Source organism: Podarcis filfolensis, assembly GCF_964270895.1.
Source record: "Podarcis filfolensis genome assembly, chromosome: 10".
NCBI lineage: Eukaryota > Metazoa > Chordata > Lepidosauria > Squamata > Lacertidae > Podarcis > Podarcis filfolensis.
This window is the reverse complement of record NC_139612.1, coordinates 58970830-58996905: the sequence shown is the minus strand read 5'-3', so window position 1 is coordinate 58996905 and position 26076 is coordinate 58970830. Positions and strand designations below refer to the sequence as shown.

Below are 26076 nucleotides of genomic sequence, written 5' to 3'. Positions count from 1 at the left end.
TCTGTGGGAAGCAGGACAGGAGGGGAAACTTCCAAATTGCAAAGTCGCTGCTTCCACTTCTGAGGAAGGGATGGGCAGGAATGACCATTGCTGGCTCTGAGGTCCTCTGCTGGCTGTGAGGAGGAAAGAGAACTGGGTTTCGATTGTCTGCCACCACGACCTGAAATGACTTCTGGCCATGTTATACGCATGCATTCTATCCTCTGGAATCTGTAACAATATTCAAAATGTCCTTGCCGAAATCATTTGTTGCTACTTGCAGTCTCCCACTCAGCCCCTCCAGTAAAGGCTGAGGCTGTGGACACGCTTCCTTTTAATCTGCATTCAGGCTGAGCACTGTGCACACGGCGCCACATTCCACATCCTTTATCCATCCTGACATTTCTTATGGTGCACTGCATTCTGATGCTGTTTACTCCAAACCAGAAGATGACTGTGTAAACAAACACACCCTGAGGGACAGCTCAGTTGGTACAGCATGAGACTCTAATCTCAGCATTGTGGGTTTGAGCCCCACGTTGGGCGAACGATTCCTGCATTGCAAGGGGTTGAACTAGATGATCCTCACTGTCCCTTCCAAGTCCACATTTCTATGATCCTATGATCTGGAGCACTTTTAAAGCATATGACCCCTCGAAAAGAATTCTGGGAACTGTAGTTTACCCCTCCCAAAGCTCCCATTCCTAGCATCTTTAACAAATCTCAGTTCCCAGGATTCTTTGGGGAATGTTGTGCACATCAAATGTGTTCTACATGTGCTGGCAAAGATGTATGCTCCTTTCCTCCTTTACATACTTTGTGTGTTCATTGGCACTCAGAACACCAGCTTCATTGGGTTAACAGATGCCTCCACATGTTTCATTTATTATTTTGTTTTAGAGCTTTTCATTTCAATACTACAGCCTGAAGAAAAGGTCTGCCTAGCTCTTCGGCTTGGTTTTCCTATGTCTAACATTTACTGATCTAACAAAGAGGTGAAGCTTCTTGATCAAAGATTGCAATAGGCCTCTGCATTCCTTTATTGGAACGGGAAGAAGAAGAAGAAGAAGAAGAAGAAGAAGAAGAAGAAGAAGAAGAAGAAGAAGAAGACAGCTATTTTTTTTATCCTGTGAAAGCAATGCTGCTAACTCAACAATGAAAACTGCTGGTGTAGCAAGGGACATTCTGCTGAAAATTACTGATTAAAAGTTGGACATAGGTTAGTTATCCTGTGAAAGCAATGCTGCTAAGTCAACAATGAAAATTATGGGGCATCAAAGGACATTCTACTGAAAGTTATTGATTAAAAGTTGGCCTTAGGTTCACTGCCTTTCTCTCTCATTTCTTCAGAGTATTTAAGCACTCCCCTCCTTTTGTGCCAACAGAAGTCATTTTATTGGAAACACAAACTTCATTTTTCTCACTCGAGTTTTTCCTTTCACCACAAGCGTGTTGATCAGTTTCAGCCTGCAGCCAAGAACAGAACAAGCACAGAAGCAGAAAATGGCACTCAGCAAAGACCGTGGCATTACACTGAATGATGGGAACAAAATCCCCGTATTGGGGTTTGGAACATATACCTCGGACACTGTAAGTAACACATTTAACTCTCAGATTGTTGTAACTTGTTTTTGAAGAGCAAAATGCCTGCCAGCTGCAGAGTGCTTCATACATTGCAAAGCACAGCACGAGATGCCTCACCTGATCTGAGAAGCCATTTGTGCATGAGAACTTCTTGGGTCACAGCAGCCAAGAATGCAACAGATGTTTTGCAGCACATAAAGCTCTGCTTCTCATTCAACAAGGGTCCTGAGCCAGCAGATTCAGGAGCAAATAATGTTTTGTGCAAGACTTTGATGGTTTGTAGCTGAGAAACAGTTTCCAGTGTGAATTGCTGCAGGATTCAAAGTCCCCAGTGCAAAACTTCTAGTGATATTTTCAAAAATCTTTCTATAGAACTATAAGTGCCAACTATTACCATAGTTTTGTTGGGAGTAACAATATTATCCAAAATTACCAGCCATTAGCTAACTATTCTGGACACCAACAATAAATATAGAATCAATTCTTTATCTAAACCATCTTAATTTGGTCCATATCACCAGCAATGCAAATGAAGGGATCGGTGTTGATTCTTGTTTTGTAATTAAATTAATTTATAGGAATATCATGAATTTTCCAAATAAAAGTTACCACCCAGTTTTTCAAAGCAATTTTCCTTTTTCCATTTTTCCAATTCATATGTCTGCTCCATTCACATATAAAGCGAGGGGTAGAATCTATTTTATACAAAGAGATACATGCTGTCGAAGAGACTTTCTCAATCCTTTCTTGGATTTCACAAACATTTTCTCCAATTTCACAAACATTTTAACCAATTTTTAAAAAGAGCATTCTACAAACTTTGTTCCACTGTTTGAACCAAAATAACTGGCAAGAGGAGGAGGAGGAGTTTGGATTTGATATCCTGCTTTATCACTACCCAAAGGAGTCTCAAAGCGGCTAACAAATCTCCTTTCCCTTCCTCCCCCACAACAAACACTCTGTGAGGTGAGTGAGGCTGAGAGACTTCAGAGAAGTGTGACTGGCCCAAGGTCACCCAGCAGCTGCATGTGGAGGAGCAGGGAAGTGAACCCGGTTCACCAGATTACGAGTCCACCGCTCTTAACCACTACACCATGCTGGCTCAATCAAGTTAACTGATTGCTCATTTTCAATCCTGCATGTGAAGAGAGGCTCTGGCAGACTGAACAGATGCGATTACTAGTGGATCCAACGGTCAAGAAGGCGGTTTCTGTATGGGCCGTAGAGGGAAATGAGGGGCAGATGGGGCTCATCCAGCTAGGGAGGTAGCCTATCTAGGAGAAGGAAAACTCTGCTCTTCAACCTCTGCTGCCTTGTGGGATATCTTCAGGAGAAGAAAAGGAGTAAACGCTACACAAATCTGGGCTGGAGTTCCTAAAACGGTTGGGTGGTGCATTGCATGCCTCCTTCTGGCAACTCCTGCAGCCAAGCTGGTGCCAAATGTATTAGTCTGTGTTCCTTTGGATCCCATCAGCGAGGATGAGAGGGGAGCCTTTTCATCTGGGCAGCCCAGGACCTCTATACCCACTTCCCCGGGCTTGCACCCCAGGGAAGTCACTTTGGTGCTGCTAACACAGCAATTTTTACTTTCCCCCAGAGGCACACTCCATTGTCTCTAGAGACAGACAGATGCCAACAAGAAGGATGGAGGGGTTCACATCATTGACTTGCTTCTCCCACGGCCATAGCCTTGGATTCCAGCAGAAATCAGGCTTGGCTCCATCTCTCAGCTGCCCAGCCTGCTTTCTGCTTCCGACTCCTGGATCTCTCTCTCACACCCACCCTAGTTTTTGTCTTTCTAACTACCCACCCATTTGCCCTCTGGCACAGAGCTGCTTCATTTATTTCCTTAACATTCCATACTTAAGGGGCCATTGCCAAGAGACTTGCATACCTATTCCAGCAATTGGTTCCTTCTTATATCCAGAGTTAGAAGGAATTCAGGCATAGAGCCAAAACCCCACTCACATCAAATTTTTACACACACACCATTAAATATTTCATTTTTTCACAATAATGTGTGTGTGTGTGTGTGTGTGTGTGTGTGTGTGTGTGTGTTATTATACAGTAACACCATCAATATAACATAAAAGCCAAACCAAAACATGGAGTACATTTTATTGTATTGTCAGCTATGAAACGGTAAGGTACTGTGCATACATAATAGGTTCACTAATTAATTAGTAGTCTCCATAGAGATACATGTGTTATAGGGGGTTGCAATAACTCGGCTGACTTATTGATGTGATCCTGAAACTCCTAAAAATTGTCTCTCTTTGCTTGACCATTAATAAATCCATGAAAAAATCTGGCATGTTTGGGTCAAGCACTCAGAAATTGCTATTTCCCAAACATGTGCATACTGTCAGGAGCTCAGCCTACACTCGAGTAGGACCCTGGCAGAGACACATGCCCGACTGGCATGGTCCCTCCCTCCTGGTCGATCGTTTGGGAGCTTCAAAAGCTTTCTTCTGCCTGAACATCACAGAGACCGATGCCAACCAACACCGGCACACTGGTTTCGGATTCTGCTCGTCATTTCTGCCAAGCCCATGTAGTCTATCACCTTCATCTGCCATTCTTCCAGTGTGGGTAGCTCTTACGTCTTCCAGTACTTCGCAATGAGTATTCTAGCTGCTGTTGTAGCATACATAAAGAAAGTTATATCCGTCTTTAACACCCCTTGGCCGACAATACCCAAGAGAAAGGCCTCTGGTTTCTTGGAGAAAGTATATTTAAATACCTTTTTAAGTTCATTATAGATCATTTCCCAGAATGCCTTAATCTTCGGGCAAGTCCACCAAAGATGAAAAAATGTACCTTCAGTTTCTTTACATTTCCAACATTTATTGTCAGGCAAATGGTAAATCTTTGCAAGCTTGACTGGGGTTATGTACCACCTATATATCATTTTCATAATATTTTCTCTTAAGGCATTACATGCCGTAAATTTCATCCCGGTGGTCCACAACTTTTCCCAATCAGCAAACAAAATATTATGACCAATGTCCTGAGCCCATTTAATCATGGCTGATTTAACCGTTTCATCTTGTGTATTCCATTTCAGCAGCAAATTGTACATTTTTGACAAGTTCTTAGTACTGGGTTCTAACAGTTCTGTCTCCAATTTTGATTTTTCCACCTGGAAGCCAATTTTACTGTCCAGTTTAAACGCTTCATTTATTTGATGATAGTGCAACCAATCTCTCACCTTCCCTTTTAATTTCTCAAAGCTCTGCAATCTCAGTTTGTCCCCTTCCTTTTCCAAAATTTCCCAGTATCTTGGCCACTTGGACTCCATATTTAACTTTTTAACTGCCTTAGCTTCCATTGGCGACAGCCACCTTGGAGTTTTATTTTCCAGCAAGTCTTTATATCTAACCCAGACATTTAATAGTGCTTTTCTGACAATATGATTTTTAAAACTTTTGTGTGCTTTAACCTTGTCATACCACAAATATGCATGCCACCCAAAAATATTGTTAAAACCTTCCAAATCCAAAATGTCTGTGTTTTCAAGAAGCAGCCATTCTTTCAGCCAGCAGAAAGCTGCCGCTTCATAGTACAATTTAAAGTCTGGCAGGGCAAACCCCCCTCTTTCCTTTGAATCCGTTAATATCTTAAATTTAATTCACTTCCAACTTTTCCAAAATATCAATTATATTCCTTACATTGTCCGACAAATGCCTTTTCGGGAGAAAGCCCGCTTGGTCCCCATGAATCTCCTCCATCAAAACTCTTTTCAGTCTCTTTGCTAAAATATCAGCAAAGATTTTATAATCCACATTCAATAACGAGATGGGTCGGTAGTTTTTAAGTTGAGTCTTTTCAGTCTCTGTCTTTGGTATAAGTGTGATATAGGCCTCACTCCACGTATCAGGTGCCCTTCTCCCCTCCATAATCTCATTACAGACTTCCTTCAAAGGTTGTATCAGTCCTTCCTTCAAAACTTTATAATATTTAGAAGTCAGTCCATCCGGCCCGGGGGATTTGCCCAGCGTCATGCCTTGAATGGCATCTTCTATTTCTTGTGCTGATATCTCCTGGTTCAAAATTGTTTTACTTTCCTGCGAAACCTTTTTCAGCCCATTTTTCTCGAGGAATTGTTGTATATCCATTTCTTTCTGCGGCCCTTGTGTGTAGAGTTGTCTAAAGTAGTTCTGAAAACAGTTCCTAATTTCCGCTGGGTTGCTTATATTCTTTCCTTCCACCTCTATATTTGTTACCGTGTTGAGTTTTTGTCTCTTCTTTATTTGCCAAGCCAATAACTTACCACATTTATCAGCAGATTCAAAAGTCTTTTGTCTCATTTGTTTAATTTTCCACTCTAATTCTTGATTCATCAGTTCCATATATTGTGTTTGATGAAATTTAATTTCTCTTAAAATCTCTTGGGATTTTGGCTTCGATCTTAATTGTTTTTCCCCTTCTTTTATCTTTTCCAAAATTCTCTCCTTCCTCTCGTTTTGCTTTCTTTTCTTTAATGTATTTTGCTGAATCAAAAACCCTCTCATCACGGCTTTGCTTGCGTCCCATACTATTCTTTTTTCTACTTTAGACCTTAAGTTGATTTCAAAGTAGTCTTTCAAAGTTTTTTGGGCCTTCTTGCAAATCTCCTCATCTCTGAATAAGGTGTCATTCATTCTCCATCTGAAGGAACCAGTTGTTGTTTGCCTCATCACCATCTTTACTGCATTGTGGTCGGAGAAAGTTTTTGGGCAGATTTCTACTTTCTTTATGTTCGGCGCCATACTGCTAGTCACCCAAATTTGGTCAATCCTTGTCCATGTCATTTTGGCTTCAGAAAAGAAGGTTCCCTCTCTTTCTAATGGGTGTTTTGTTCTCCAAATGTCAATCAAGTCCATATTGTCAGTCATTTCAAAAAAAGTCTTTGGTGGTCTTCCATCTTTTGTTATTACCTGTCTTTGTGCTTTGTCCATATTTGTTGAAACTACTCCATTCATATCTCCCATCAAAATTAAGTTGTAATCCATATGGTCCATCAAAATTTCATGCAACTTCTTAAAAAATTCAGCTTTCCCTTCATTTGGTGCATAGATTCCCACTATCAGATACTTCTCTCCTTGGGATTGGATTTCAATTGCCAAATATCTTCCTTGATCATCTTTAAAAATTTGTTTCGGTTGCAACTTTTCTTTTGCATAGATCACCACTCCTCTCTTTTTTACTCTGTCTGAAGATATAAATTCCTGTCCCAATCTTTTGTTTATTAATAATTTTCTATGTGCTCTTGTCACATGAGTCTCTTGTAGACAAATCAAGTCCAATTGGTCTTTCTTTAAAGCGTGAAATATATTTTTTCTCTTTCTGGGAATGTTCAAACCGTTACAATTCCAGGTTAGAAGTTGCAGAGCCATGATGGGATTATTTACTCCTTCCTCCTACAGCTCCCTGTTTTTGTTCCTCGTCTGTCGGTGGTACCGTGTCCGTGTCCAGTGACGGATGCCCTTGTCCTGGAAATGTCTCTTTCTGTAGGTCTTCTTCGTGTTCTCCCAGGAACTTGTCTTTATCACTCACAGTCTTTATTCTTCTCTTCTTCCCCTTGTATTTAAAAGACAAGCCTTGGGGAAATTCCCACCTGAATGGTATGTAGTTCCTTTTCAGCAATATCACCAGGTCCTTATAGTGTCCTCTTGCATCCAAAATACTCTTAGGAATGTCTTTGAAGATCTCAATATGAAAGTCTTCAATTCGAAGGGTTGTTTGGTAATGCAGGTTCAATATTTTATCTCGCTCCTCCTTTGATCTTAGAGTTATAAGACAATCTCTGGGTCGATTCCTCCTCTGCCTTGTTCCCAATCTAAATGCACTTTCTATCTTAAAATCTTCTTTCTCCAACTCCTGCTTCCAAAAATCAGAAAATTCTTTTGTCAAATATTCCACCAGGTTGTCTCCTTCCTTTTCCGGCACAAGTCTAATCCTTAGATTCCTCTCCTTACGTTGCATATCCTGCATAGAGAGTGCCAGCTCATACTCATCTAGTTTCTTGTAAACTGGTGGAAATTTTTCCTCCGCAGCAGTTGCAATTTCCTTAGCTTCCTCGGCTATCTTTCGTGTTGTAGATGAATCTTCCAATAATTTCCCAATTGCTTCTGCATTTGAGTTCACTTTGTTCCCAAGGTCAGTTATACTTTTTGTATTTAAGTCAATTTTCCCAGAGATTTCTTCAATTTTTTTATTTGTTTCAGCAACTTGTACTTTAGTTTCAGCAACTTGTACTTTAGTTTCTGCACCTTGCTTTTTTAGTTCCTCCAAAGAGTCATTTATCTTCTCCAGTACCTTAGCAAATGATTCTTCTGTAGACATTGTTTTCACTTTTGCCTTTGCGACAACTGTAGTTCCAGAGGCTCCTGTTACAGAAGCCCTTCTTTGCATGGAAGGGTCAATTTTGTATTGTCTGCCAGATCTCAAGGTTGTTTCTTGTGAATCCCCTTTCTCTTTACCATCTGCCATAACAAAGTCTTTTAGTCAAGGTCATTCCCACACTCTTGAGCTATCAGACAAAAGTTCTCAGATTTTAAACTCCACTTGTTGCTGAAACAATTTGTAAGTCCTCTAGAGGGCGTAGAGTCAATTCTTTACTTCTCAAAATAGTCCCACACTCTTCAAAAAATAAACAAAAGTTTTCCTAGTCCCTTCCAATTATTCTTTTCTCTTTCTAGGGGATCCCAGTCAATAATGTCCTGTAAGTAACTTTACAATGCAACAAAATAAATGTTTCAAGTTGGGAGTAGCCAAAGTCAATTAAAGATACTTTTTAACCTTCTTATAGCAACAGTCCTTAGCCGGTTCCTTTTCTCCGGCAGTCCGATCCCAGGTATAAGAGCAGCGGTACTTAACTCAGTTCTTTTAAATTGGCAGGAAAACACTTTAAAATCTTCTTCCCCCCCCTCCTGCCTTCGGGGAGGGAGTTCTTTGCTTTGGTGGTGGATTTCTTAATTCCCATAAATTTCCTCTCAAGCAGTTACAGCTAGAGTGCCTTTCGCTTTGATCTTGCTACAGAACGGAAAGCAGACTTCCTTTTTAGTGCTTGTCCGTCTCGGTGCCCAATTTCTTTACTTTTAGTGTCCAATTATATTTTAGCGGTCAATCCTACTCACGGGTAGTTGTTCTTTTAATCCAATTTCACCGGAAGAAATCAGCGCTCTCCGCTAATGGCGACGCGGCTTCGCTTCGCAGGCTGGGTGAAGACGACTCTCAGCACCGCTCCAAAACCCCTCCGCTGATCCGCAGCCTTTAAAAAGGCTATTTCACAGCGTCGGGGGGGCGCAAAGGTGCCCGCCGAGTCTCCGGTTCACAGGCAACGCGCCTGTGATTTTTGAGGGTCCCCGCTCCGCCGTAGCTGACAGGACCCGAACCCACGAAGCAGATCTCTCCCGGAGCTCCGGGTGAGATCCGCCCTTAAGCGCTGGCGCTAACCGGAAGTCCCATGGAGCAGGAATTCTAACACATATCACGAACACAAGATTAGATTTCATCCTGTTTCGCACCTGGCAGCTATCTAGGAGCACCCGTTTTTATTTCCCATAGTGCCTTGGTGTGTACTGGCAGAGGGATTGTGGGAAATTAAAATGGCAACTCACCACCTTGCAACTTTGATTGGAGCCCTGTTGTCATTGCTGGTCAGAGCCACCTTGCCTCATGAAAGAGATCCCACGAGAGGACCCAGGCATCAGCAGGGATGGATCTAGACACATCAAAGAAGCGTTTCAGTATAAAGTGCTGTAAATTTAAACAGGGAAAACAGGTAGAGAAAAACAGGACTCCATTTTGCCATCTGGTGGCACAATGTTATATCGCACATGCAACACATACTGTATACATAAATTGCTTTTTCTTTACGCTTTTTCTTTCTTTTCCTTTGATGTGTTTAGATCCAGCCTAGCCGAGTCCCTGAGACTCAGGTCTAGTTTGAAAATGTCCACCGATACTCAGTGTTACTTACAGGTACCCTCTGATATTAATTTCCCCAATGAAGCAGAGACCTTGACTAACCTTTTCACTTTTTCAACCGACAGGTTCCAAAAAGTAAGTGTGAGGAGGCTACAAAGATAGCAATAGAATTCGGCTTCCGTCTTATTGATAGTGCATATGTATACGAGACAGAGGAGCACATGGGGCGGGCCATTCGTGCGAAGATTGCAGACGGAACAATAAAAAGGGAAGACATTTTCTACACTGGAAAAGTGAGTGAGTTTGGCATTTTTTTAAAAAAAGAGTGGTACCAGTGGTACCTCTGGTTACGTACTTAATTCGTTCCGGAGGTCCGTTCTTAACCCGGAACTGTTCTTAACCTGAGGTACCAATTTAGCGAATTGGGCCTCCCGCTACCAACGCGCCACTGGTGCACGATTTTTGTTCTCATCCTGAGGTAAAGTTCTTAACCCGAGGTACTACTTCCGGGTTAGCAGAGTCTGTAACTTGAAGTGTTTGTAACCCGAGGTGTCTGTAACCCGAGGTACGACAGTAAAATATAGCGCCTGCATTTTTTATTTTTTATTTTAAAGGGTAGAATATAGTGCCTGCATCGTGATGCAGTTACATATTTCACAGTCATTATTTAACAAAATCAGAGCAAAATGCCTCTCCCTATATAAACCTACCCAGATTTTGTGTTCATCCTCTGAGGCTCTTCTTTGTATGCCTCCTCCATGTGAGGCTCGGAGGGCGGCAAAACGAGAATGGGGCCTTTTCTGCATGGCTCCCCATTTGGGGAGTGCTCTCTGCAGGAAGGCTCATTATACACCTCAAGGCGCCAGGCAAATATGTTCCTCTTCAACCAGGCCTTGGGCTTATTAATATTCTATAGCCTTTTTGAACATGTTTTTGCCAGGGGCGGAGGAAGGTAGGGTGCAGTGGGTGCGGACCGCCCCAGGTGTCACCACTGACGGGGGTGACAAAATGCCGGGCAGCACTCACCGTGGGGCCTGCAGCATGCCTGATCCACACATCTCTCCGAGCGGCATCCTACGCCGCTGGTTATTGGAAGGAGGGATTCCTGTGTTGTTGCTTCTGTTTTGACTATTTATTTGTGCCCCCTCAGATAGTAGTTCATGGGATAGTTCATGAGCGCTCATCTCATCATTCTCCCCTGGGTGATCTCCCCCCATTAAAGCATCCCCACCTATCTGGGAATGAGTTCTATCTAATGTGGTAGGTTCTGAGTTCTGTGCTCTTACAAAATCGTCCATCTTACTCTGCTTGCTCTTTTGCTGTGGGCTTACTTGTGGAGATGAGGCCAGTCACTTCTTTTTCTTAGACATTTTCCCAGAGATAGAGCCGCTACTAATTTCTGCTGTAAATCAGGAATCTCGGTGTCCTCCCACGATAGGGTGTTTATTCTCCACTCCTGCTGATAAGTAGTTGGTAGGTTTAGTTGAGCTGGAGCTAATTAAGGCTTTCTCTGAGACTTCCCAAGAGTTGCTCTAAGACTTTTAACTCAAGCCCCTAACTCAAGATTTGTAAATATATAGCTGCCAAATGACAGAGATAAAATATTGCGGCTGATAAAAGCTAATAAAAGACTGATAAAAATAATAAAAACCGCATCAAGTGATACGGAGCTCAAGTCGATGCTACCACCAACGATGCCATCTTTGGTTCAGGAGGTAGGCTGTATGAATTGTGTATTGCTTTGTAATGATTTGTTGGGTCTCTGGACCATAATAAAGATTGATGATGATGATTTATTTGTGCTTCGATCTTGTGCTTCTATCTTGTGAACTGCTCCAAGATCTTTTGATGACGGGCAATATATAAATTTCATAAATAAATGGTAAATATAAATGGTAAAAATACTGTGATGTGTACACCAGAATAGTCATCTGCTACAGCTATATGGTCCCGAGACCCAAAAACTCTATGGCTGTGTGAAAATATAAATCTCTTTATATTTTTGACAGCTTTGGAGTACCTTCCACCGCCCAGAGCTAGTTAGGAAATGCTTAGAAGAATCGCTGAAGAAACTCCAGTTTGACTACATGGATCTGTTCTTAATGCACAATCCATGTTCTATGAAGGTAAATAATGTCATAATGCAAGTATTGAGTACGATATTTGAATTGGGGGGAGGAGGGGGGAGAGTCTACTAAAATTTTGATTCCCTGAAGGAACATTGGGAATTGTCATTTCCTAGAGATGCTGACAGTTCTCTGCTAGAACATATCTTAATCAAAGAATGGTCGCTCCCAAATTTGGGGGGAGAAACCATGCCAGTTAAATAAAACATCTGCATATACTGATGACATTAACTACATGGGCATCACAAGAAAGAAATGATGTGCAGAGCAGGATTTGGCGACTGAGCGAGGGAAGAAAAAAGGGGTTGGAGAGATGGGGAGACAGACCTGTGCAAAGAAAGAAGACAGTTTGTTCTATGGGGCACAGAAACAAATTAAAGCATATTTGGAGAACCTGTGGCCTTCCAGATGTTCCTCAGTTGCAACTCCTATCATCCCTGATCATTGTCCTTGCTGGCTGCAGCTGATGGGACTTGGAGGACAGCAAAGCCTGGAGATCCACTGATTCCCCACCTCTGCATTAAAAGAGACAATACTGAGTTAATATTGCAACAGGGGGATGCTGGTGGAGATGTAGTTCTTGGGCTTGCCGATCAGAAGCTCCCATTGCTCTGCCCCAGCTTCTGCCAACCTAGCAGTTAGAAATCACACCAGTGCAAGTAGATAAATGAGTACCGTTGCAGCGGGAAAGTAAATGGTGTTTCCGTGTGCTCTGGTTTCCGTCATGGTATTCTGTTGTACCAGAAGAGGTTTAGTCATGCTGGCCACATGACCCGGAAAGCTGTCTGAGGATAAATGCCAGCTATCTTGGTCTGGAAGCGAGATGAGCGCCATATCCCCATAGTCACCTTTGACTGGACTTAACTGTCTAGGGGTCCTTTACCTTTACCTTTACCTAATATTTCACCATAAGTATTTTTTCCTGGATAAAGTAAACTTTATCCCTCTTGAATAAACAAGAATGTGAAATGTGGTACTTGTGAACTTCTAGGCCTGAAATGCACTTATTCCCTCCGCCTCCTTTTCTAGCCTGGACCAGATTTATTTCCCATGGGAGAAGACAAAAAATTGATTTTTGACAACGTAGATCTTCAGAAGACATGGGAGGTAGGTGCCTGGGATTAGCAAATCCATCCCTTGAGTCATTCAGATACAGAGCACAGTAGCCTTCCACCACAGGAGGCATGTCCAGAACAATGACTCACACAATGGCTCCTATGAGAGCTGGTGCATTATTGCACACTCTTGGGAGTATATGAGTTAGCCTCCAATCTTAATCTGGGGGTGTGTGGCCCCAGCTATTCAACAAACACCACTCAACAAACATGTTGTGCTTTCTTTGCAGGCAATGGAGGCATGCAAAGATGCCGGCTTAGTGAGGTCCATCGGAGTGTGCAGCTTCACCCGTCAGCAGCTGGAAATGATCCTGAACAAGCCAGGATTGAAATTCAAGCCAGTGATAAACCAGGTCAAGTGTGATTGCTTTTTTAAGGGGTTTGTTCCAAGCATGGTTGAAAGCTTCTTTATTTAAGCTCTTTTGAGAGAGGACCTTTGTTTGGATGAACACAGCCATTCCCTGAAAAAACTTGCTTAAGGTTATAAGCTTGCAGACCAAGTCACAGTTGTGGGGTAGACTCCCCTAAATTCCTGGAACCAGTATTAAAGACTTCTGAATCCTCAGACAAAAGAAGTGTGGAGAAGTCCATAATGTTTGGAACAAGCATCTCAGGTAGAAGGAGGCCTGCAAGCAGTCAGTGTCAGGATCATCCTACATGCAAGTAGGACTCCGATAGAGTCACATGCCCGACTGGCATGTTCTCTCCCTCCTGGTCAGTCGTTCGGGAGCTTCAAGAGCTTTCTCCAGCCCAAACATCACAGTGACAGATATCAAGAGGCATCAGCACACTTAGGAACAGCAGAGCATTAGCAATTCGCGTGACAGACTCAGCAGCGCAGCATTTTGGCTAAACTACTTCATTAACATATCATACACTCAGAACATTCCGACTCAACTCCTCCCTCATCAGCATCAAACAGCAAAGAGAGAGAACAAAGGACAATAGTCCTACATCACGGAACACAGTACATGTAATACGAAACATCCCATCTCTGTCACTTCCCACACTGTGGATTGGAAACATACACCGTCATGTGATAAAACCAATCCCATGACTGCAAGCACAGGGCAAGAATCCTAACAGTCAGGGCCCACACAGCCTCTTGTGGGGACTCTGGAAGTTCTCAAGTGGGGAGAGAAGGGCCTTTGAGTTAGGCATCTGGGCAAAGCTGTTGCACTCAAGCAGCCCTGATTCACTTGGGCACTGGTGTATATTATGTAACCAAATGAGACCAGAGCACGCTAGTCCAAGGCATGCAATCTGGTAGCTAAGCAGGAGTGATGGACTGACAATGAGATGTGTGCAGCTGTGATCTCCCCATACCACAGAGACAGTGGTCCAGATAGTCCCACTTAAACCATGGCTTCTTTGTACCCTCTGCCCAGTACTGATGCGCTATCCAATTCATATATGTCAGTAGACGGGGCACCCCAGACAATTAGTTCTTATGCCCCCCATACTTTCCACCATTGCTGAGCCACAATGATGACTTGAAGAAAAGACACTTTTCAAAATGCATTTACACAGGGAGGATTACTGAAAACTATACCATTACTTCCTTACATATGAGAAAAGACTGCTCCCTTAAATAGAAGCATTGCCACCCAACCCCATCCCACTCCCCACTCCCCTCTTTCCCGGTCTTTTCTTCCCAACCTCACACTGTATGTAACACTAATGTCTCACAACAAATGAAACTGATCTGTAGAAAATGCAACTTGAAAAAAGAGACAATGCACATATTTTCGTAAACTAAGAAATCTTTAATAAAAATAACAACAACAACAACAACTGCCCTCTTTGAAATGTCTTGTGCCCTTCTTCCCCTAATTTTATTTTCTGGTGTCTCCACTGCCCAATTTGATTGGAAATTTCAGTTTATTGAGACCCTGATAAAGCAGAGTCCCAGATCATCTGCTCAGCTTGATGGAAAGCCAGGCATATCCCCCATCAGGCATTTTTGCTCAACATAGACAATTCAGAGACTGAGTGGGCAGAAATAGAGACACTGCAGGCAGGACAGTGTGCCCAGGACATTTCTTTTTTGGGTATAATGACTCAACAGGGCTGGAGTGACAGGAGATTGTGGGGGAATAAGCCCTATCCCCCATCTTCAGCTAACACATATTTCATGGATGAGGAGCGTGGCAATGGAAACCACAAAAGCAAGAATGGTCCTCTAATGATTCTGATGCATCAGAAAACACAACACACTTTAAGAATGGTAACAGTTGGATATTTCAAGAAACAATAGCATTGATCTGCTTTTCTGTCTTTCCTTTATTTCACAGTAGTTTTTGTTTCATCTGAATTCTCACTTTTGGGTTGTGTTGGGGGATTTTGAATCTGCAGGTTGAATGCCAGCCTTATCGGAACCAAAGCATGCTGCTGGACTTCTGCAAGTCAAACAATATCATCCTAGAAGGATATTGTGTCCTGGGATCCCAAAGGGACCCAAGATGGTAAGAGATGAAGCCAAAATGTTTGGGGACCATCTCAGGCAACACCTAGGCCGACTATTCCCCAGCATCTACATCAGCTCTTTAGGCTGCATTCTGGGTCCCACAATTAATAAAGATCCTCATTTTGGATACCAGCACCAGGGCCTTTTATGTAGTGGCCCCACATTTTGAGAAATCATTCCACAGAGAGATCTACAGAGCTCTTCCCCTCCCATTTTAGACATTCTCAGAAACCTTGCAACCCCCCGCAAAAAAAAATACTGATTGTTCTTCAGCAAAGAAAAAAACCTCTCTTTTCTGCATGGATGATACCATTTTGGCTGCAGAATGATCCACGTGCAAAGTATGAGATTGTGATTTATTCGGAGAAGAGCACTATACAAAAACTTGTCAATATCCTTATTAAACTGTGGGATACAGAACTTGACACAGTATTCCAGGTGAAGTCTGACCAGTGCATAATAAAAAAGGTAAAGGGACCCCTGACCATTAGGTCCAGTCGTGGCTGACTCTGGGGTTGCGGCGCTCATCTCGCTTTATTGGCCGAGGGAGCCAGCATACAGCTTCCGGGTCATGTGGCCAGCCTGACTAAGCCGCTTCTGGTGAACCAGAGCAGCGCACGGAAATGCTGTTTACCTTCCCACCGGAGCGGTACCTATTTATCTACTTGCAATTTGATGTGCTTTTGAACTGCTAGGTTGGCAAGAGCAGGGACAGAGCAACAGGAGCTCACCCCGTCAGGGGGATTCGAACCGCCGACATTCTGATCGGCAAGTCCTAGGCTCTGTGGTTTAACCCACAGCGCCACCTGCGTCCCAATTCCCTCGATCGGAACACTATACTTCTGCTGAAGCAGCCTAGAATAGCGTTAGCTTCTCTTCCTGCTGCATCACACTGTGACTCATGTTAAGCTTGGAGTCTACAAAGACCCCTAGATCCTTTTCATATATACTGCTGTCAAGCCAAGTGCCCCTCATCCTATATTTGTGCATGTATTTTTGTGCATCTTCACACCAGAAACACACCTTCTCTCCTTATTGCTCTCCAACAGGTGCAATACAGATGCTCCTCCCCTGCTTGAAGACCCTCTGTTGGTTGCGATCGCCAAGAAGTACAACAAAAGCCCAGCTCTCGTGGCTATTCGCTACCAACTGCAGCGCGGCCTGGTGGTCCTAGTGAAAGCCGACACCAGAGAGCAAATTGAGGAAGACATCCAGGTAAAGCAGCATATATTAATCCATTAAAAAACAATACTGAAAAAGCACATCACTTGAACACTGTGATCTCACGGGTCACATAACTGGTGCTGGGGTACGGGAGCGAAGATGCACATCTAATCCACCATGAATTTGTTTATTGTTTAAAGCTATTCAAGTTCCTGGCTGTCACTGCCTCCCATGGGAGCAAGTTTGGTAGTTTAGCTATACACTGCATAATAATAATAATAATAATTAATAATAATAAATTATTTATACGCCGTCCATCTGGCTGGGTTTCCCCAGCTACTCTTTGCGACTCCCAACAGAATGTTTAAAGCACAATAAAACATCAAACATTAAAAACTTCCCTAAACAGGGCTGCCTTCAGATGTCTTCTAAAAGTCAGATAGTTGTTTATTTCCTTCACATCTGATGGGAGGACATTCCACAGGGTGGGTGCCACTACCAAGAAGGCACAGCTGTGAGTACTGAAGAAGTACTCAACTATATTTGCTGGGTTGTGACTTCCCTCATTCCTGACCATTGGTCATGATGGCGGAGACTGATGGGGAGTTGGAGTCCATCCACATCTGGGGGGGGGGGCACAGTTTCCACTCCTGTTCTATTGCAAACCTACATTACTATGCATATAAAATTCCCTCAGTGGGAGGACATCTGGACTGAAGCTGTTAAATGAAGGAATTCAACTTTGGAAGGTGGTAGCAAAGTTCACTTTGGTTTCTCTGTGGCTGGAAAAAGGTGCACAGCTCTGAGGTGCAAAAAGAAGACATGATTAAAAAGCACCTCAGCATTATTTTTTTCTCCTCCTGACAGGCATTTACTTTCCAGCTGTCTGAGGAGGATATGAAATCCATTGATGGCCTTCACAAAAACATGAGCTATATAAAAGCGGAAGCGTAAGTCATATTTAAATAGTATGCATATGAATACTTAAAAGTTCTTCATGCAAGAATTTATACTGCGAGAGCAAAAGGAAGAAGAGATCTAGCATCCATCTCTTCTCTTCATAGAGAATTAGGTGAAATTATAGAAGCAATTACTGTGGATACTTTGTACCAAATCGTATGGACAAGTGTCCATGCCACAGAATTGTAGAGTTGGGAGGGACCACGGGGGTCATCTAGTCCAGCCCCCTGCAATGCAGGAATCTTTTGCCCAGCGCGGGGCTCAAACCCATGGCCCCGAGATTAAGAGTTCCATCCACTCCCAACTGAGCTATCCCAGTAGTTCTTGGCCCTAGACAGTCTTGAAAAAGTCCAGTTTCTGACAAAATGTAATGTTTGGGGTGGACTTCTAAACACCCCATAATTTACCCCTTGGTAATTCAGGATCTTCTTCTAGTATAAAAAGCCAGTTGTAGCTGATATGGTTGCTCGAGAGCAGACAGGCAAGACTCCGACCTGTCTTTTCCAGCTTTTATTCTTAGTGCAAGCTATTTACAATAAAGAGCATCGTAAATTCATGCCTGGCTCAATCGCTAGCAGAATCTGGGAGTGGTCGGTCTTTGTACCTCCCCCAGCATAACAGTCGCGTGACCCCCAACCTTCTCCGCCCCTCCCCGCGCCGACACCTACTGCGCAGAGTGGGCGCTGGCAAAGGGGTACTTCCCTCCTCTCCTGTTTGCTCAGGCTCGGTGTTGAGGCTCTCCCTAGAATCCCCTGGTCGCTGCACCTCCTCTCCGCTGGAGGTGAGGGTTTCCTCCTTGCCGGAGGAGGAACTGCTTCGCAAGATTTTCAGAAGTTCCTTATACCACAACTGCCCTTCCACCTCTCGCCTCTGAGCTGATGGCAGTTCCCTGACATCGCCCGGCAGTTGCTCTGTGCTTTGAAACTTCCAAATACCCTTGAGACCAATGCCATACAATGATGTGCAGACATTCCCAGGAGCATTTGATGGGGGGGGAAGATGGCTACCTCATGCATTACTGCCAGTAAGGGACTCCCAAAACAGCATTTGTCCTTCTGCCCCTACCTGAAAGTCTCAAAAAGGCGCTGGGGAAGAGGAGGGAGACCTTTGACCCAACCCTTTTGTACCACTTTGATCAGCAAGCAGGGCTGTGTTCATCATCTAGGGGTTATTTTCTCTAGTGAGAAGACGGACATATGATCATCCCGATATTGCAAATGGTGGACCATTTTTACTTTCAGCCTCCCAGATTTTCAGCAGGGTGGGCAATTGATGGCAAACTCAGGGAGCTTACAATGCACTGTGTGAAATGGTCTCATGAGGCAATGGCTAGCAACAGATCAATTTTTGTTGCTTGTACATCTTCCACACCCTGAGTGTTGACTCTCTTTACTTTTGTTTCAGATTTGCTGATCACCCACAGTATTACTCAGCAGATGTGGAATAAGGACTCGTCTCCCATATCTGATTTATGCCCTTCTGAACCTGGGTCCTTTTCCATGGAAAACACTGGGCAAATCTGTGAATATCAGTTGCACCCAGCTTCTCATTTTCCACTCTTCAGTTCCTGAAATCTCCATATCAGTTTGGGATGAAAAGAAAATCTCTTGAAAATTCATCATTGATTTCTCCTACCGTACTCATTTTTCTTTGCACTTTTGGCTAAAATAAAGCATTTTTGCATCGTGTTACTAGTATATGCTCTTTAATGCATGCTTTACCCCACTATATGCATTTTTGTAATGGTTCTGTACCTGAACAACTGCATCACAAAATTCAGAGAATTGCCACTTTCTCAGGATAACTGCATTTTGATTTGCATATTGGTTCAAGAAGTGTGAGCTGTGTAGTTTCACATTAAAATGTGAACAAAATTTAACTCCTTCTCCACCCCTTGTTGTTGTTTAGTAGTGTCCAACTCTTTGTGACCCCATGGACCAGAGCACGCCAGGCACTCCTGTCTTCCACTGCATCCCGCAGTTTGGTCAAACTCATGCTGGTAGCTTCGAGAACACTATCCAACCATCTCGTCCTCTGTTGTCCCCTTCTCCTTGTGCCCTCCATATTTCCCAACATCAGGGTCTTTTCCAGGGAGACTTCTCTTCTCATGAGGTGGCCAAAGTATTGCAGCCTCAGCTTCACAATCTGTCCTTCCAGTGAGCACTCAGGGCTGATTTCCTTAAGAATGGAGAGATTTGATCTTCTTGCAGTCCATGGGACTCTCAAGAGTCTCCTCCAGCACCATAATTCAAAAGCATAAATTCTTCAGCGATCAGCCTTCTTTATGGTCCAGCTCTCACTTCCATTCATCACTACTGGAAAAACCATAGCTTTGACTATACGGACCTTTTTGTCAAGGTGATGTCTCTGCTTTTTAAGATGCTGTCTAGGTTTGTCATTGCTTTTCTCCCAAGAAGCAAGCATCTTTTAATTTCGTGGCTGCTGTCACCATCTACAATGATCATGGAGCCCAAAAAGTAAAATCTCTCACTGCCTCTATTTCTTCCCCTTCTATTTGCCAGGAGGTGATGGGACCAGTGGCCATGATCTTCGTTTTTTTGATGCTGAGTTTCAGACCATATTTTGCGCTCTCCTCTTTCACTCTCATTAAAAGGTTCTTTAATTCCTCCTCACTTTCTGCCATCAAGGTTGTGTCATCTGCATATCTGAGGTTGTTGATATTTCTTCCGGCAATCTTAATTCTGGCTAGGGATTCATCCAGCCCAGCCTTTCGCATGATGAATTCTGCATATAAGTTAAATAAGCAGGGAGACAATATACAGCCTTGCCGTACTCCTTTCCCAATTTTGAACCAATCAGTTGTTCCCTATCCAGTTCTAACTGTAGCTTCTTGTCCCACATAGAGATTTCTCAGGAGATAGATGAGGTGATCAGGCACTCCCATTTCTTTAAGAACTTGCCATGGTTTGCTGTGGTTGACACAGTCAAAGGCTTTTGCATAGTCAATGAAGCAGAAGTAGATGTCTTTCTGGAACTCTCTAGCTTTCTCCATAATCCATCGCATGTTTGCAATTTGGTCTCTGGTTCCTGTGCCTCTTCTAAATCCAGCTTGCACTTCTGGGAGCTCTCGGTCCACATACTGCTTGAGCCTTCCTTGTAGAATTTTAAGCATAACCTTGCTAGCATGTGAAATGAGTGCAATTGTGCGGTAATTGGAGCATTCTTTGGCACTGCTCTTCTTTGGAATTGGGATGTAGACTGATCTTCTCCAATCCTCTGGCCACTGCTGAGTTTTCCAAACTTGCTGGCATATTGAGTGTAGCACCTTAACAGCATCATCTTTTAAAATTTTAAATAGTTCAGCTGGAATACCATCATTTCCACTGGCCTTGTTATTTGCAGTGCTTTCTAAGGCCCATTTGACTTCACTCTCCAGGATGTCTGGCTCAAGGTCAGCAACCACACTACCTGGGGTGTACGAGCCATCCATATCTTTCTGGTATAATTCCTCTGTGTATTCTTGCCACCTCTTCTTGATGTCTTCTGCTTCTGTTAGGTCCTTACCACTTTTGTCCTTTATTATGGTAATCTTTGCACAAAATGTTCCTTTCATATCTCCAATTTTCTTGAACAGATCTCTGGTTCTTCCCATTCTGTTGTTTTTCTCTATTTTTTTGCATTGCTTGTTTAAGAAGGCCTTCTTGTCTCTCCTTGCTATTTTTTGGAAATCTGCATTCAATTTCCTGTATCTTTCACTATCTCCCTCACATTTTGCTTGCCTCCTCTCCCCTGCTATTTGTAAGGCCTCGTTGGACAACCACTTTGCTTTCTTGCATTTCCTTTTCATTGGGATGGTTTTCGTTGCTGCCTCCTGTATAATGTTGCGAGCCTCCATCCATAGTTCTTCAGGCACTCTGTCCACCAAATCTAAATCCTTAAACCTGTTCCTCACTTCCACTGTGTATTCGTACAGGATTTGATTTAGATTGTATCTTACCGGCCCAGTGGTTTTTCCTACTTTCTTCAGTTTAAGCTTGAATTTTGCTATAAGAAGCTGGTGATCTGAGCCACAGTCAGCTCCAGGTCTTGTTTTTGCTGACTGTATAGAGCTTCTCATCTTTGGCTGCAAAGAATATAATCAATCTGATTTTGATGCTGCCCATCTGGTGATGTTCATGTGTAGGGATGTCTCTTGTGTTGTTGGAAAAGCGTGTTTGTGATGACCAGCTTGTTCTCTTGACAGAACTCTATTAGCCTTTGCCCTGCTTCGTTTTGATCTCCAAGGCCAAACTTGCCAGTTGTTCCTTTTATCTCTTGATTCCCTACTTTAGCATTCCAATCCCCTATAATGAGAAGAACATCCTTGTTTGGTGTCATTTCTAGAAGGTGTTGTAAGTCTTCATAGAATTGGTCAATTTCAGTTTCTTCAGCACCAGTAATTGGTGCATAAACTTGGATTACTGTGATGTTAAAAGGTCTGCCTTGGATTCGTATCGAGATCATTCTATCATTTTTGAGATTGCATCCCAGTACAGTTTTTGCCACTCTTTTGTTGACTATGAGGGCCACTCCATTTCTTTTATGGGTTTCTTGCCCACAGTAGTAGATATGATGGTCATCCGAACTGAATTCGCCCATTCCCGTCCATTTTAGTTCACTGATGCCCAGGATGTCAATATTTATTCTTGCCATCTCATTTTTGACCACATCCAACTTACCCAAGTTCATGGTTCTTACATTCCAGGTTCCTATGTGTCAGGGGCTCAGGAGCAGGAGCACAGGGGAGAGAGGAAATGGAGAGCGAAGGGGAAGAATCCGAGGGCAGCGTAGGGGAGTATGACAGTGGCCCGAGAGATTCCATCAGCTTCTCCAGCGAATCAGAAGATTCCCAGAAGGGGGCGCCGATGGTCAGGGCAAGGGGGGTCCCAGGGGGGACGCACCAGAAACAAGGAGCCAGCGGGGAACCCCGAAGCAGCAGCGGGGGATCAGGACCAGTTTCCCCACCAGAGCGTAGTGGGGGGGAAGAGTCACATGTGCCAGGGCCAGTGTCTCCTCCAGCGGGGAGAGAAAGTGAGTCATGGCTGACCACGCCTCCAACGGAGGGGAGGTCAGTTGCAGCTAGCCTCCCCGAAGGGGGAAGCAGTGACAGCAGCAGGGAAACGGTCAGGAGGAAAGTTGCTGGCTGGGCGCGCGCGCCAAGTTCAAATGTACAGGCGCGGGGGACAGCAGGAGACCCGGATGGGGAACCAGCTCCTAAAGCCCGCCGGAGGGAGGGGGAAGGCTCAGGGGATTCAGCGTCAGAAGAGTCTAGAAAGGGCGAGACCCCAACGGACAGGCGGAACCAGAGGCGGAAAGAACAGAGGAAGAGGTGGAGTAAGGCTAGAGTCTTAAACTGGTGCCTGGGGGGAGGAGACTCAGACGGAGCATCAGCGGTCTGAAGTTTGAGACGTAGAGCTGCACGCTGCGGCTCTGGAAGTGAAACTGAACTTCAATAAAGACTTTTGTACTTAACAACGAAGCAGCGTTGGTCCTTTGTGAGCTGGGACCTCGGGCAGCACTGACACTATGCAATATTGTTCTTTACAGCATTGGACTTTCCTTTCGCTTCCAGGCATATCCGCAACTAAGCGACCTTTCGGCTTTGGCCCAGCCGCTTCATCAGCTCTGAATCTACTTGGACTTGTCCTCCGCTCTTCCTCAGTAGCATGTTGGACACCTTCCAACCTGAGGGGCTCATCTTCCAACGTAATATCTTTTATATGCCTGTTGTCTTTGTCCATGGAGTTTTCTTGGCAGGGATACTGGAGTGGCTTGCCGATTCCTGCTCCAGGTGGATCATGTTTGGTCAAAACTCTCCACTATGACCTGTCCGTCTTGGGTGGCCATGCACGGCATAGTTCATAGCTTCTCTGAGTTATTCAAGCCCCTTCGCCAGGGCAAGGCAGTGATCCATGAAGGGGCCTCCATCCCTAGTTCTCCCTAATGTGTCAAACAGCAGTTACAAGGGGGTGAGTCGTATATTGAAAATAGCACAAGGGGGGGGGAGGATTTACTTTCATAAAAAGAAGCAGCTGCATAGCCTAAGATTTATTGCCAAGATGATTTGAAATAACTTCAGAAAATGAGAAGAGCCTGCTGAATCAGGCCAGTGGCCCATCTAGTCCAGCAACCTGTTCTCCCAGTGGCCAACCAGATGTCTGTGGGAAGGAGGACACGAGGGGAAACTTCTAAATTACAAAGTCGCTGCTTCCACTTCTGAGGAAGGGATGGGCAGGAATGACCATTGCTGGCTCTGAGATCCTCTGCTGGCTGTGAGGAGGAAAGAGAACTGGGTTTGATTGTCTGCCACCTCAACCTGAAATGACTTCTGACCATGTTATACGCATGCATTCTATTCCCTGGAATCTGTAACAATATTCAAAATGTCCTTGCTGAAATCATTTGTTGCTACTTGCAGTCTCCCACTCAGCCCCTCCAGTAAAGGCTGAGGCTGTGGACACGCTTCCTTTTAATCTGCATTCAGGCTGAGCACTGTGCACACGGCGCCACATTCCACATCCTTTATCCATCCTGACATTTCTTATGGTGCACTGCATTCTGATGCTGTTTACTCCAAACCAGAAGATGACTGTGTAAACAAACACACCCTGAGGGACAGTTCAGTTGGTACAGCATGAGACTCTAATCTCAGCGTTGTGGGTTGGGCGAACGATTCCTGCATTGCAAGGGGTTGAAATAGATGGTCCTCACTGTCCCTTCCAAGTCCACATTTCTATGATGCTATGATTTGGAGCACTTTTAAAGCATATGACCCCTCGAAAAGAACTCTGGGAACTGTGGTTTACCCCTCCCAAAGCTCCCATTCCCAGCATCTTTAACAAATCTCAGTTCCCAGGATTCTTTGGGGAATGTTGTGCACATCAAATGTATTCTACATGTGCTGGCAAAGTGTACACAGCCAGAGGCAGTTTGGGATCTTATTTGTATGCTCCTTTCCTTCCTTACATCCTTTGTGTGTTCATTGGCACTCAGAACACCCAGCTTTGTTGGGTTAACAGATTCCTCCACATATTTCATTTATTATTTTTTTAAGATCATATGTGTTTTCACTTCAATACTACAGCCCGAAGAAAAGGTTTGCATAGCTTTTAGGCTTGCTTTTCGTATGTCTAACATTTACTGATCTAACAAAGAGGTGAAGTTTCTTGATTGAAGATTGCAATAAGCTTCTGCATTACTTAATTGGAACGCAAAGAAGAAGAAGAAGATGATGAAGAAGACAGGTATTTTTTTATCCTGTGAAAGCACTGCTGCTAACTCAACAATGAAAACTGCTGGTGTAGCAAGGGACATTCTGCTGAAAATTACTGTTTAAAAGTTGGACATAGGTCATTTATCCTGAGAATGCAATGCTGCTAAGTCAACAATGAAAGCTGCTGGTGTACCTAAGGACAATCTACTGAAAGTTACTGATTAAAAGTTGGCCTTAGGTTCACTGCCCTTCTCTCTCATTTCTTCGGGTTATTTAAGCACTCCCCTCCTATCGTGCCAACAGAAGGCATTTCATTGGAAACACCAACTTCATTTTTCTCACTCTTATGCCACTAGACTAGAGTGTTGATCAGTTTCAGCCTGCAGAACTGAACAAGCACAGAAGCAGGAAATGGCACTTAGCAAAGACCGTGGAATTACAATGAATGATGGGAACAAAATCCCCATACTGGGATTTGGAACCTATCCCCAAGAAGCTATAAGTAAAACATTTAACTCTCACGATTGTAGTAACTTGTTTTTGAGGAACCAAATGCCTGCCAGCTGCAGGGTGCTTCATACATTGCAAAGCACAGCACTAGGTACCTCCCCTGATCTGAGAAGCCAGTTGTGCATGAGAACTTCTTGGGTCACAGCAGCCAAGAATACAACATAAAGCACTGCTTTGACTCTCAATTTGTTCGGGAACAAGGTACAACTGTAGCTGTTAGAATCAAATCACCTGACATATAGATAACCTGTCTGAAGGTAAAACTGAAGATTAAATTCCATGCACTAATCCATGGGTAGGCAAACTAAGGCCCGGGGACCGGATCCAATAGAACAGGTCAAAATTTTCAAATACCTCAGAGTAGTTTTCCAGTCAACAGGGGCCTGGGAGGCCCATCATAAATATGCTAGGGGAAAAGCATCTCAAAGCGCCAAAATACTGTCTCGCTTTTACTTTACGAAGGGGGACAGACATATCCCAGCAGCTCTGGAGGTCTTTCAAGCAAAACCCTTGGCGCAATTACTCTACGGGGCCCAAATCTGGATGGGAAATCATTGCCGCACACTTGAAACGGTCCAGTCTAAATTTTTAAGACAGATTCTAGCCGTTCCACCATGCGTACCAAATGCGGCCCTACGGCTGGAGACTGGCCTCCTCTCCGTCGAAACCCGGACCTGGCTAAGAACATTCAACTATTGGCTTCGCTTAAACTTAAACCCATCTGGACTACTACCTCTAGTAGCACGAGATGCTCATAGAAGTCGGTGGTCCAAAGTAGTGCATCAAAAACTACTTACATGTGGCCTCCAAGCACAGCATCTCCTGAAAATGGGTCTACCCAAGGCAAAAACCGTTATTGACCAGCGCATGAAGGATATTGAGCAACAGAATAATCTGGCCTATATTAAGAAATTTAGTGCTTGGTACGCTTATCTGCCCCCCTCCCACTTTGATTTTCAGGCACCTTATTTGTCTACCTTAACCATTCCAAAACTTGTGCGGGCCTTTACACTGGCCAGACTAAATATGTTACCATCAGCTGTT

The 26076-nt window shown here is 43.8% G+C and overlaps 1 protein-coding gene across 1 annotated transcript; it reads left to right on the top strand.

Annotated features, from left to right (window-relative positions):
- The first annotated feature begins 1335 nt into the window (after nucleotides 1-1335).
- On the top strand, nucleotides 1336-19188 carry LOC310743038 (aldo-keto reductase family 1 member C3-like). Its single transcript, XM_083573114.1, has 9 exons — nucleotides 1336-1569; nucleotides 9603-9770; nucleotides 11487-11603; nucleotides 12633-12710; nucleotides 12949-13071; nucleotides 15074-15183; nucleotides 16235-16400; nucleotides 17217-17299; nucleotides 18714-19188. The coding sequence occupies exons 1-9, from the start codon at nucleotides 1483-1485 to the stop codon at nucleotides 18754-18756; spliced, it is 975 nt and encodes a 324-aa protein (XP_083429240.1). The 5' UTR covers nucleotides 1336-1482; the 3' UTR covers nucleotides 18757-19188.
- The last annotated feature ends 6888 nt before the right edge of the window (nucleotides 19189-26076 follow it).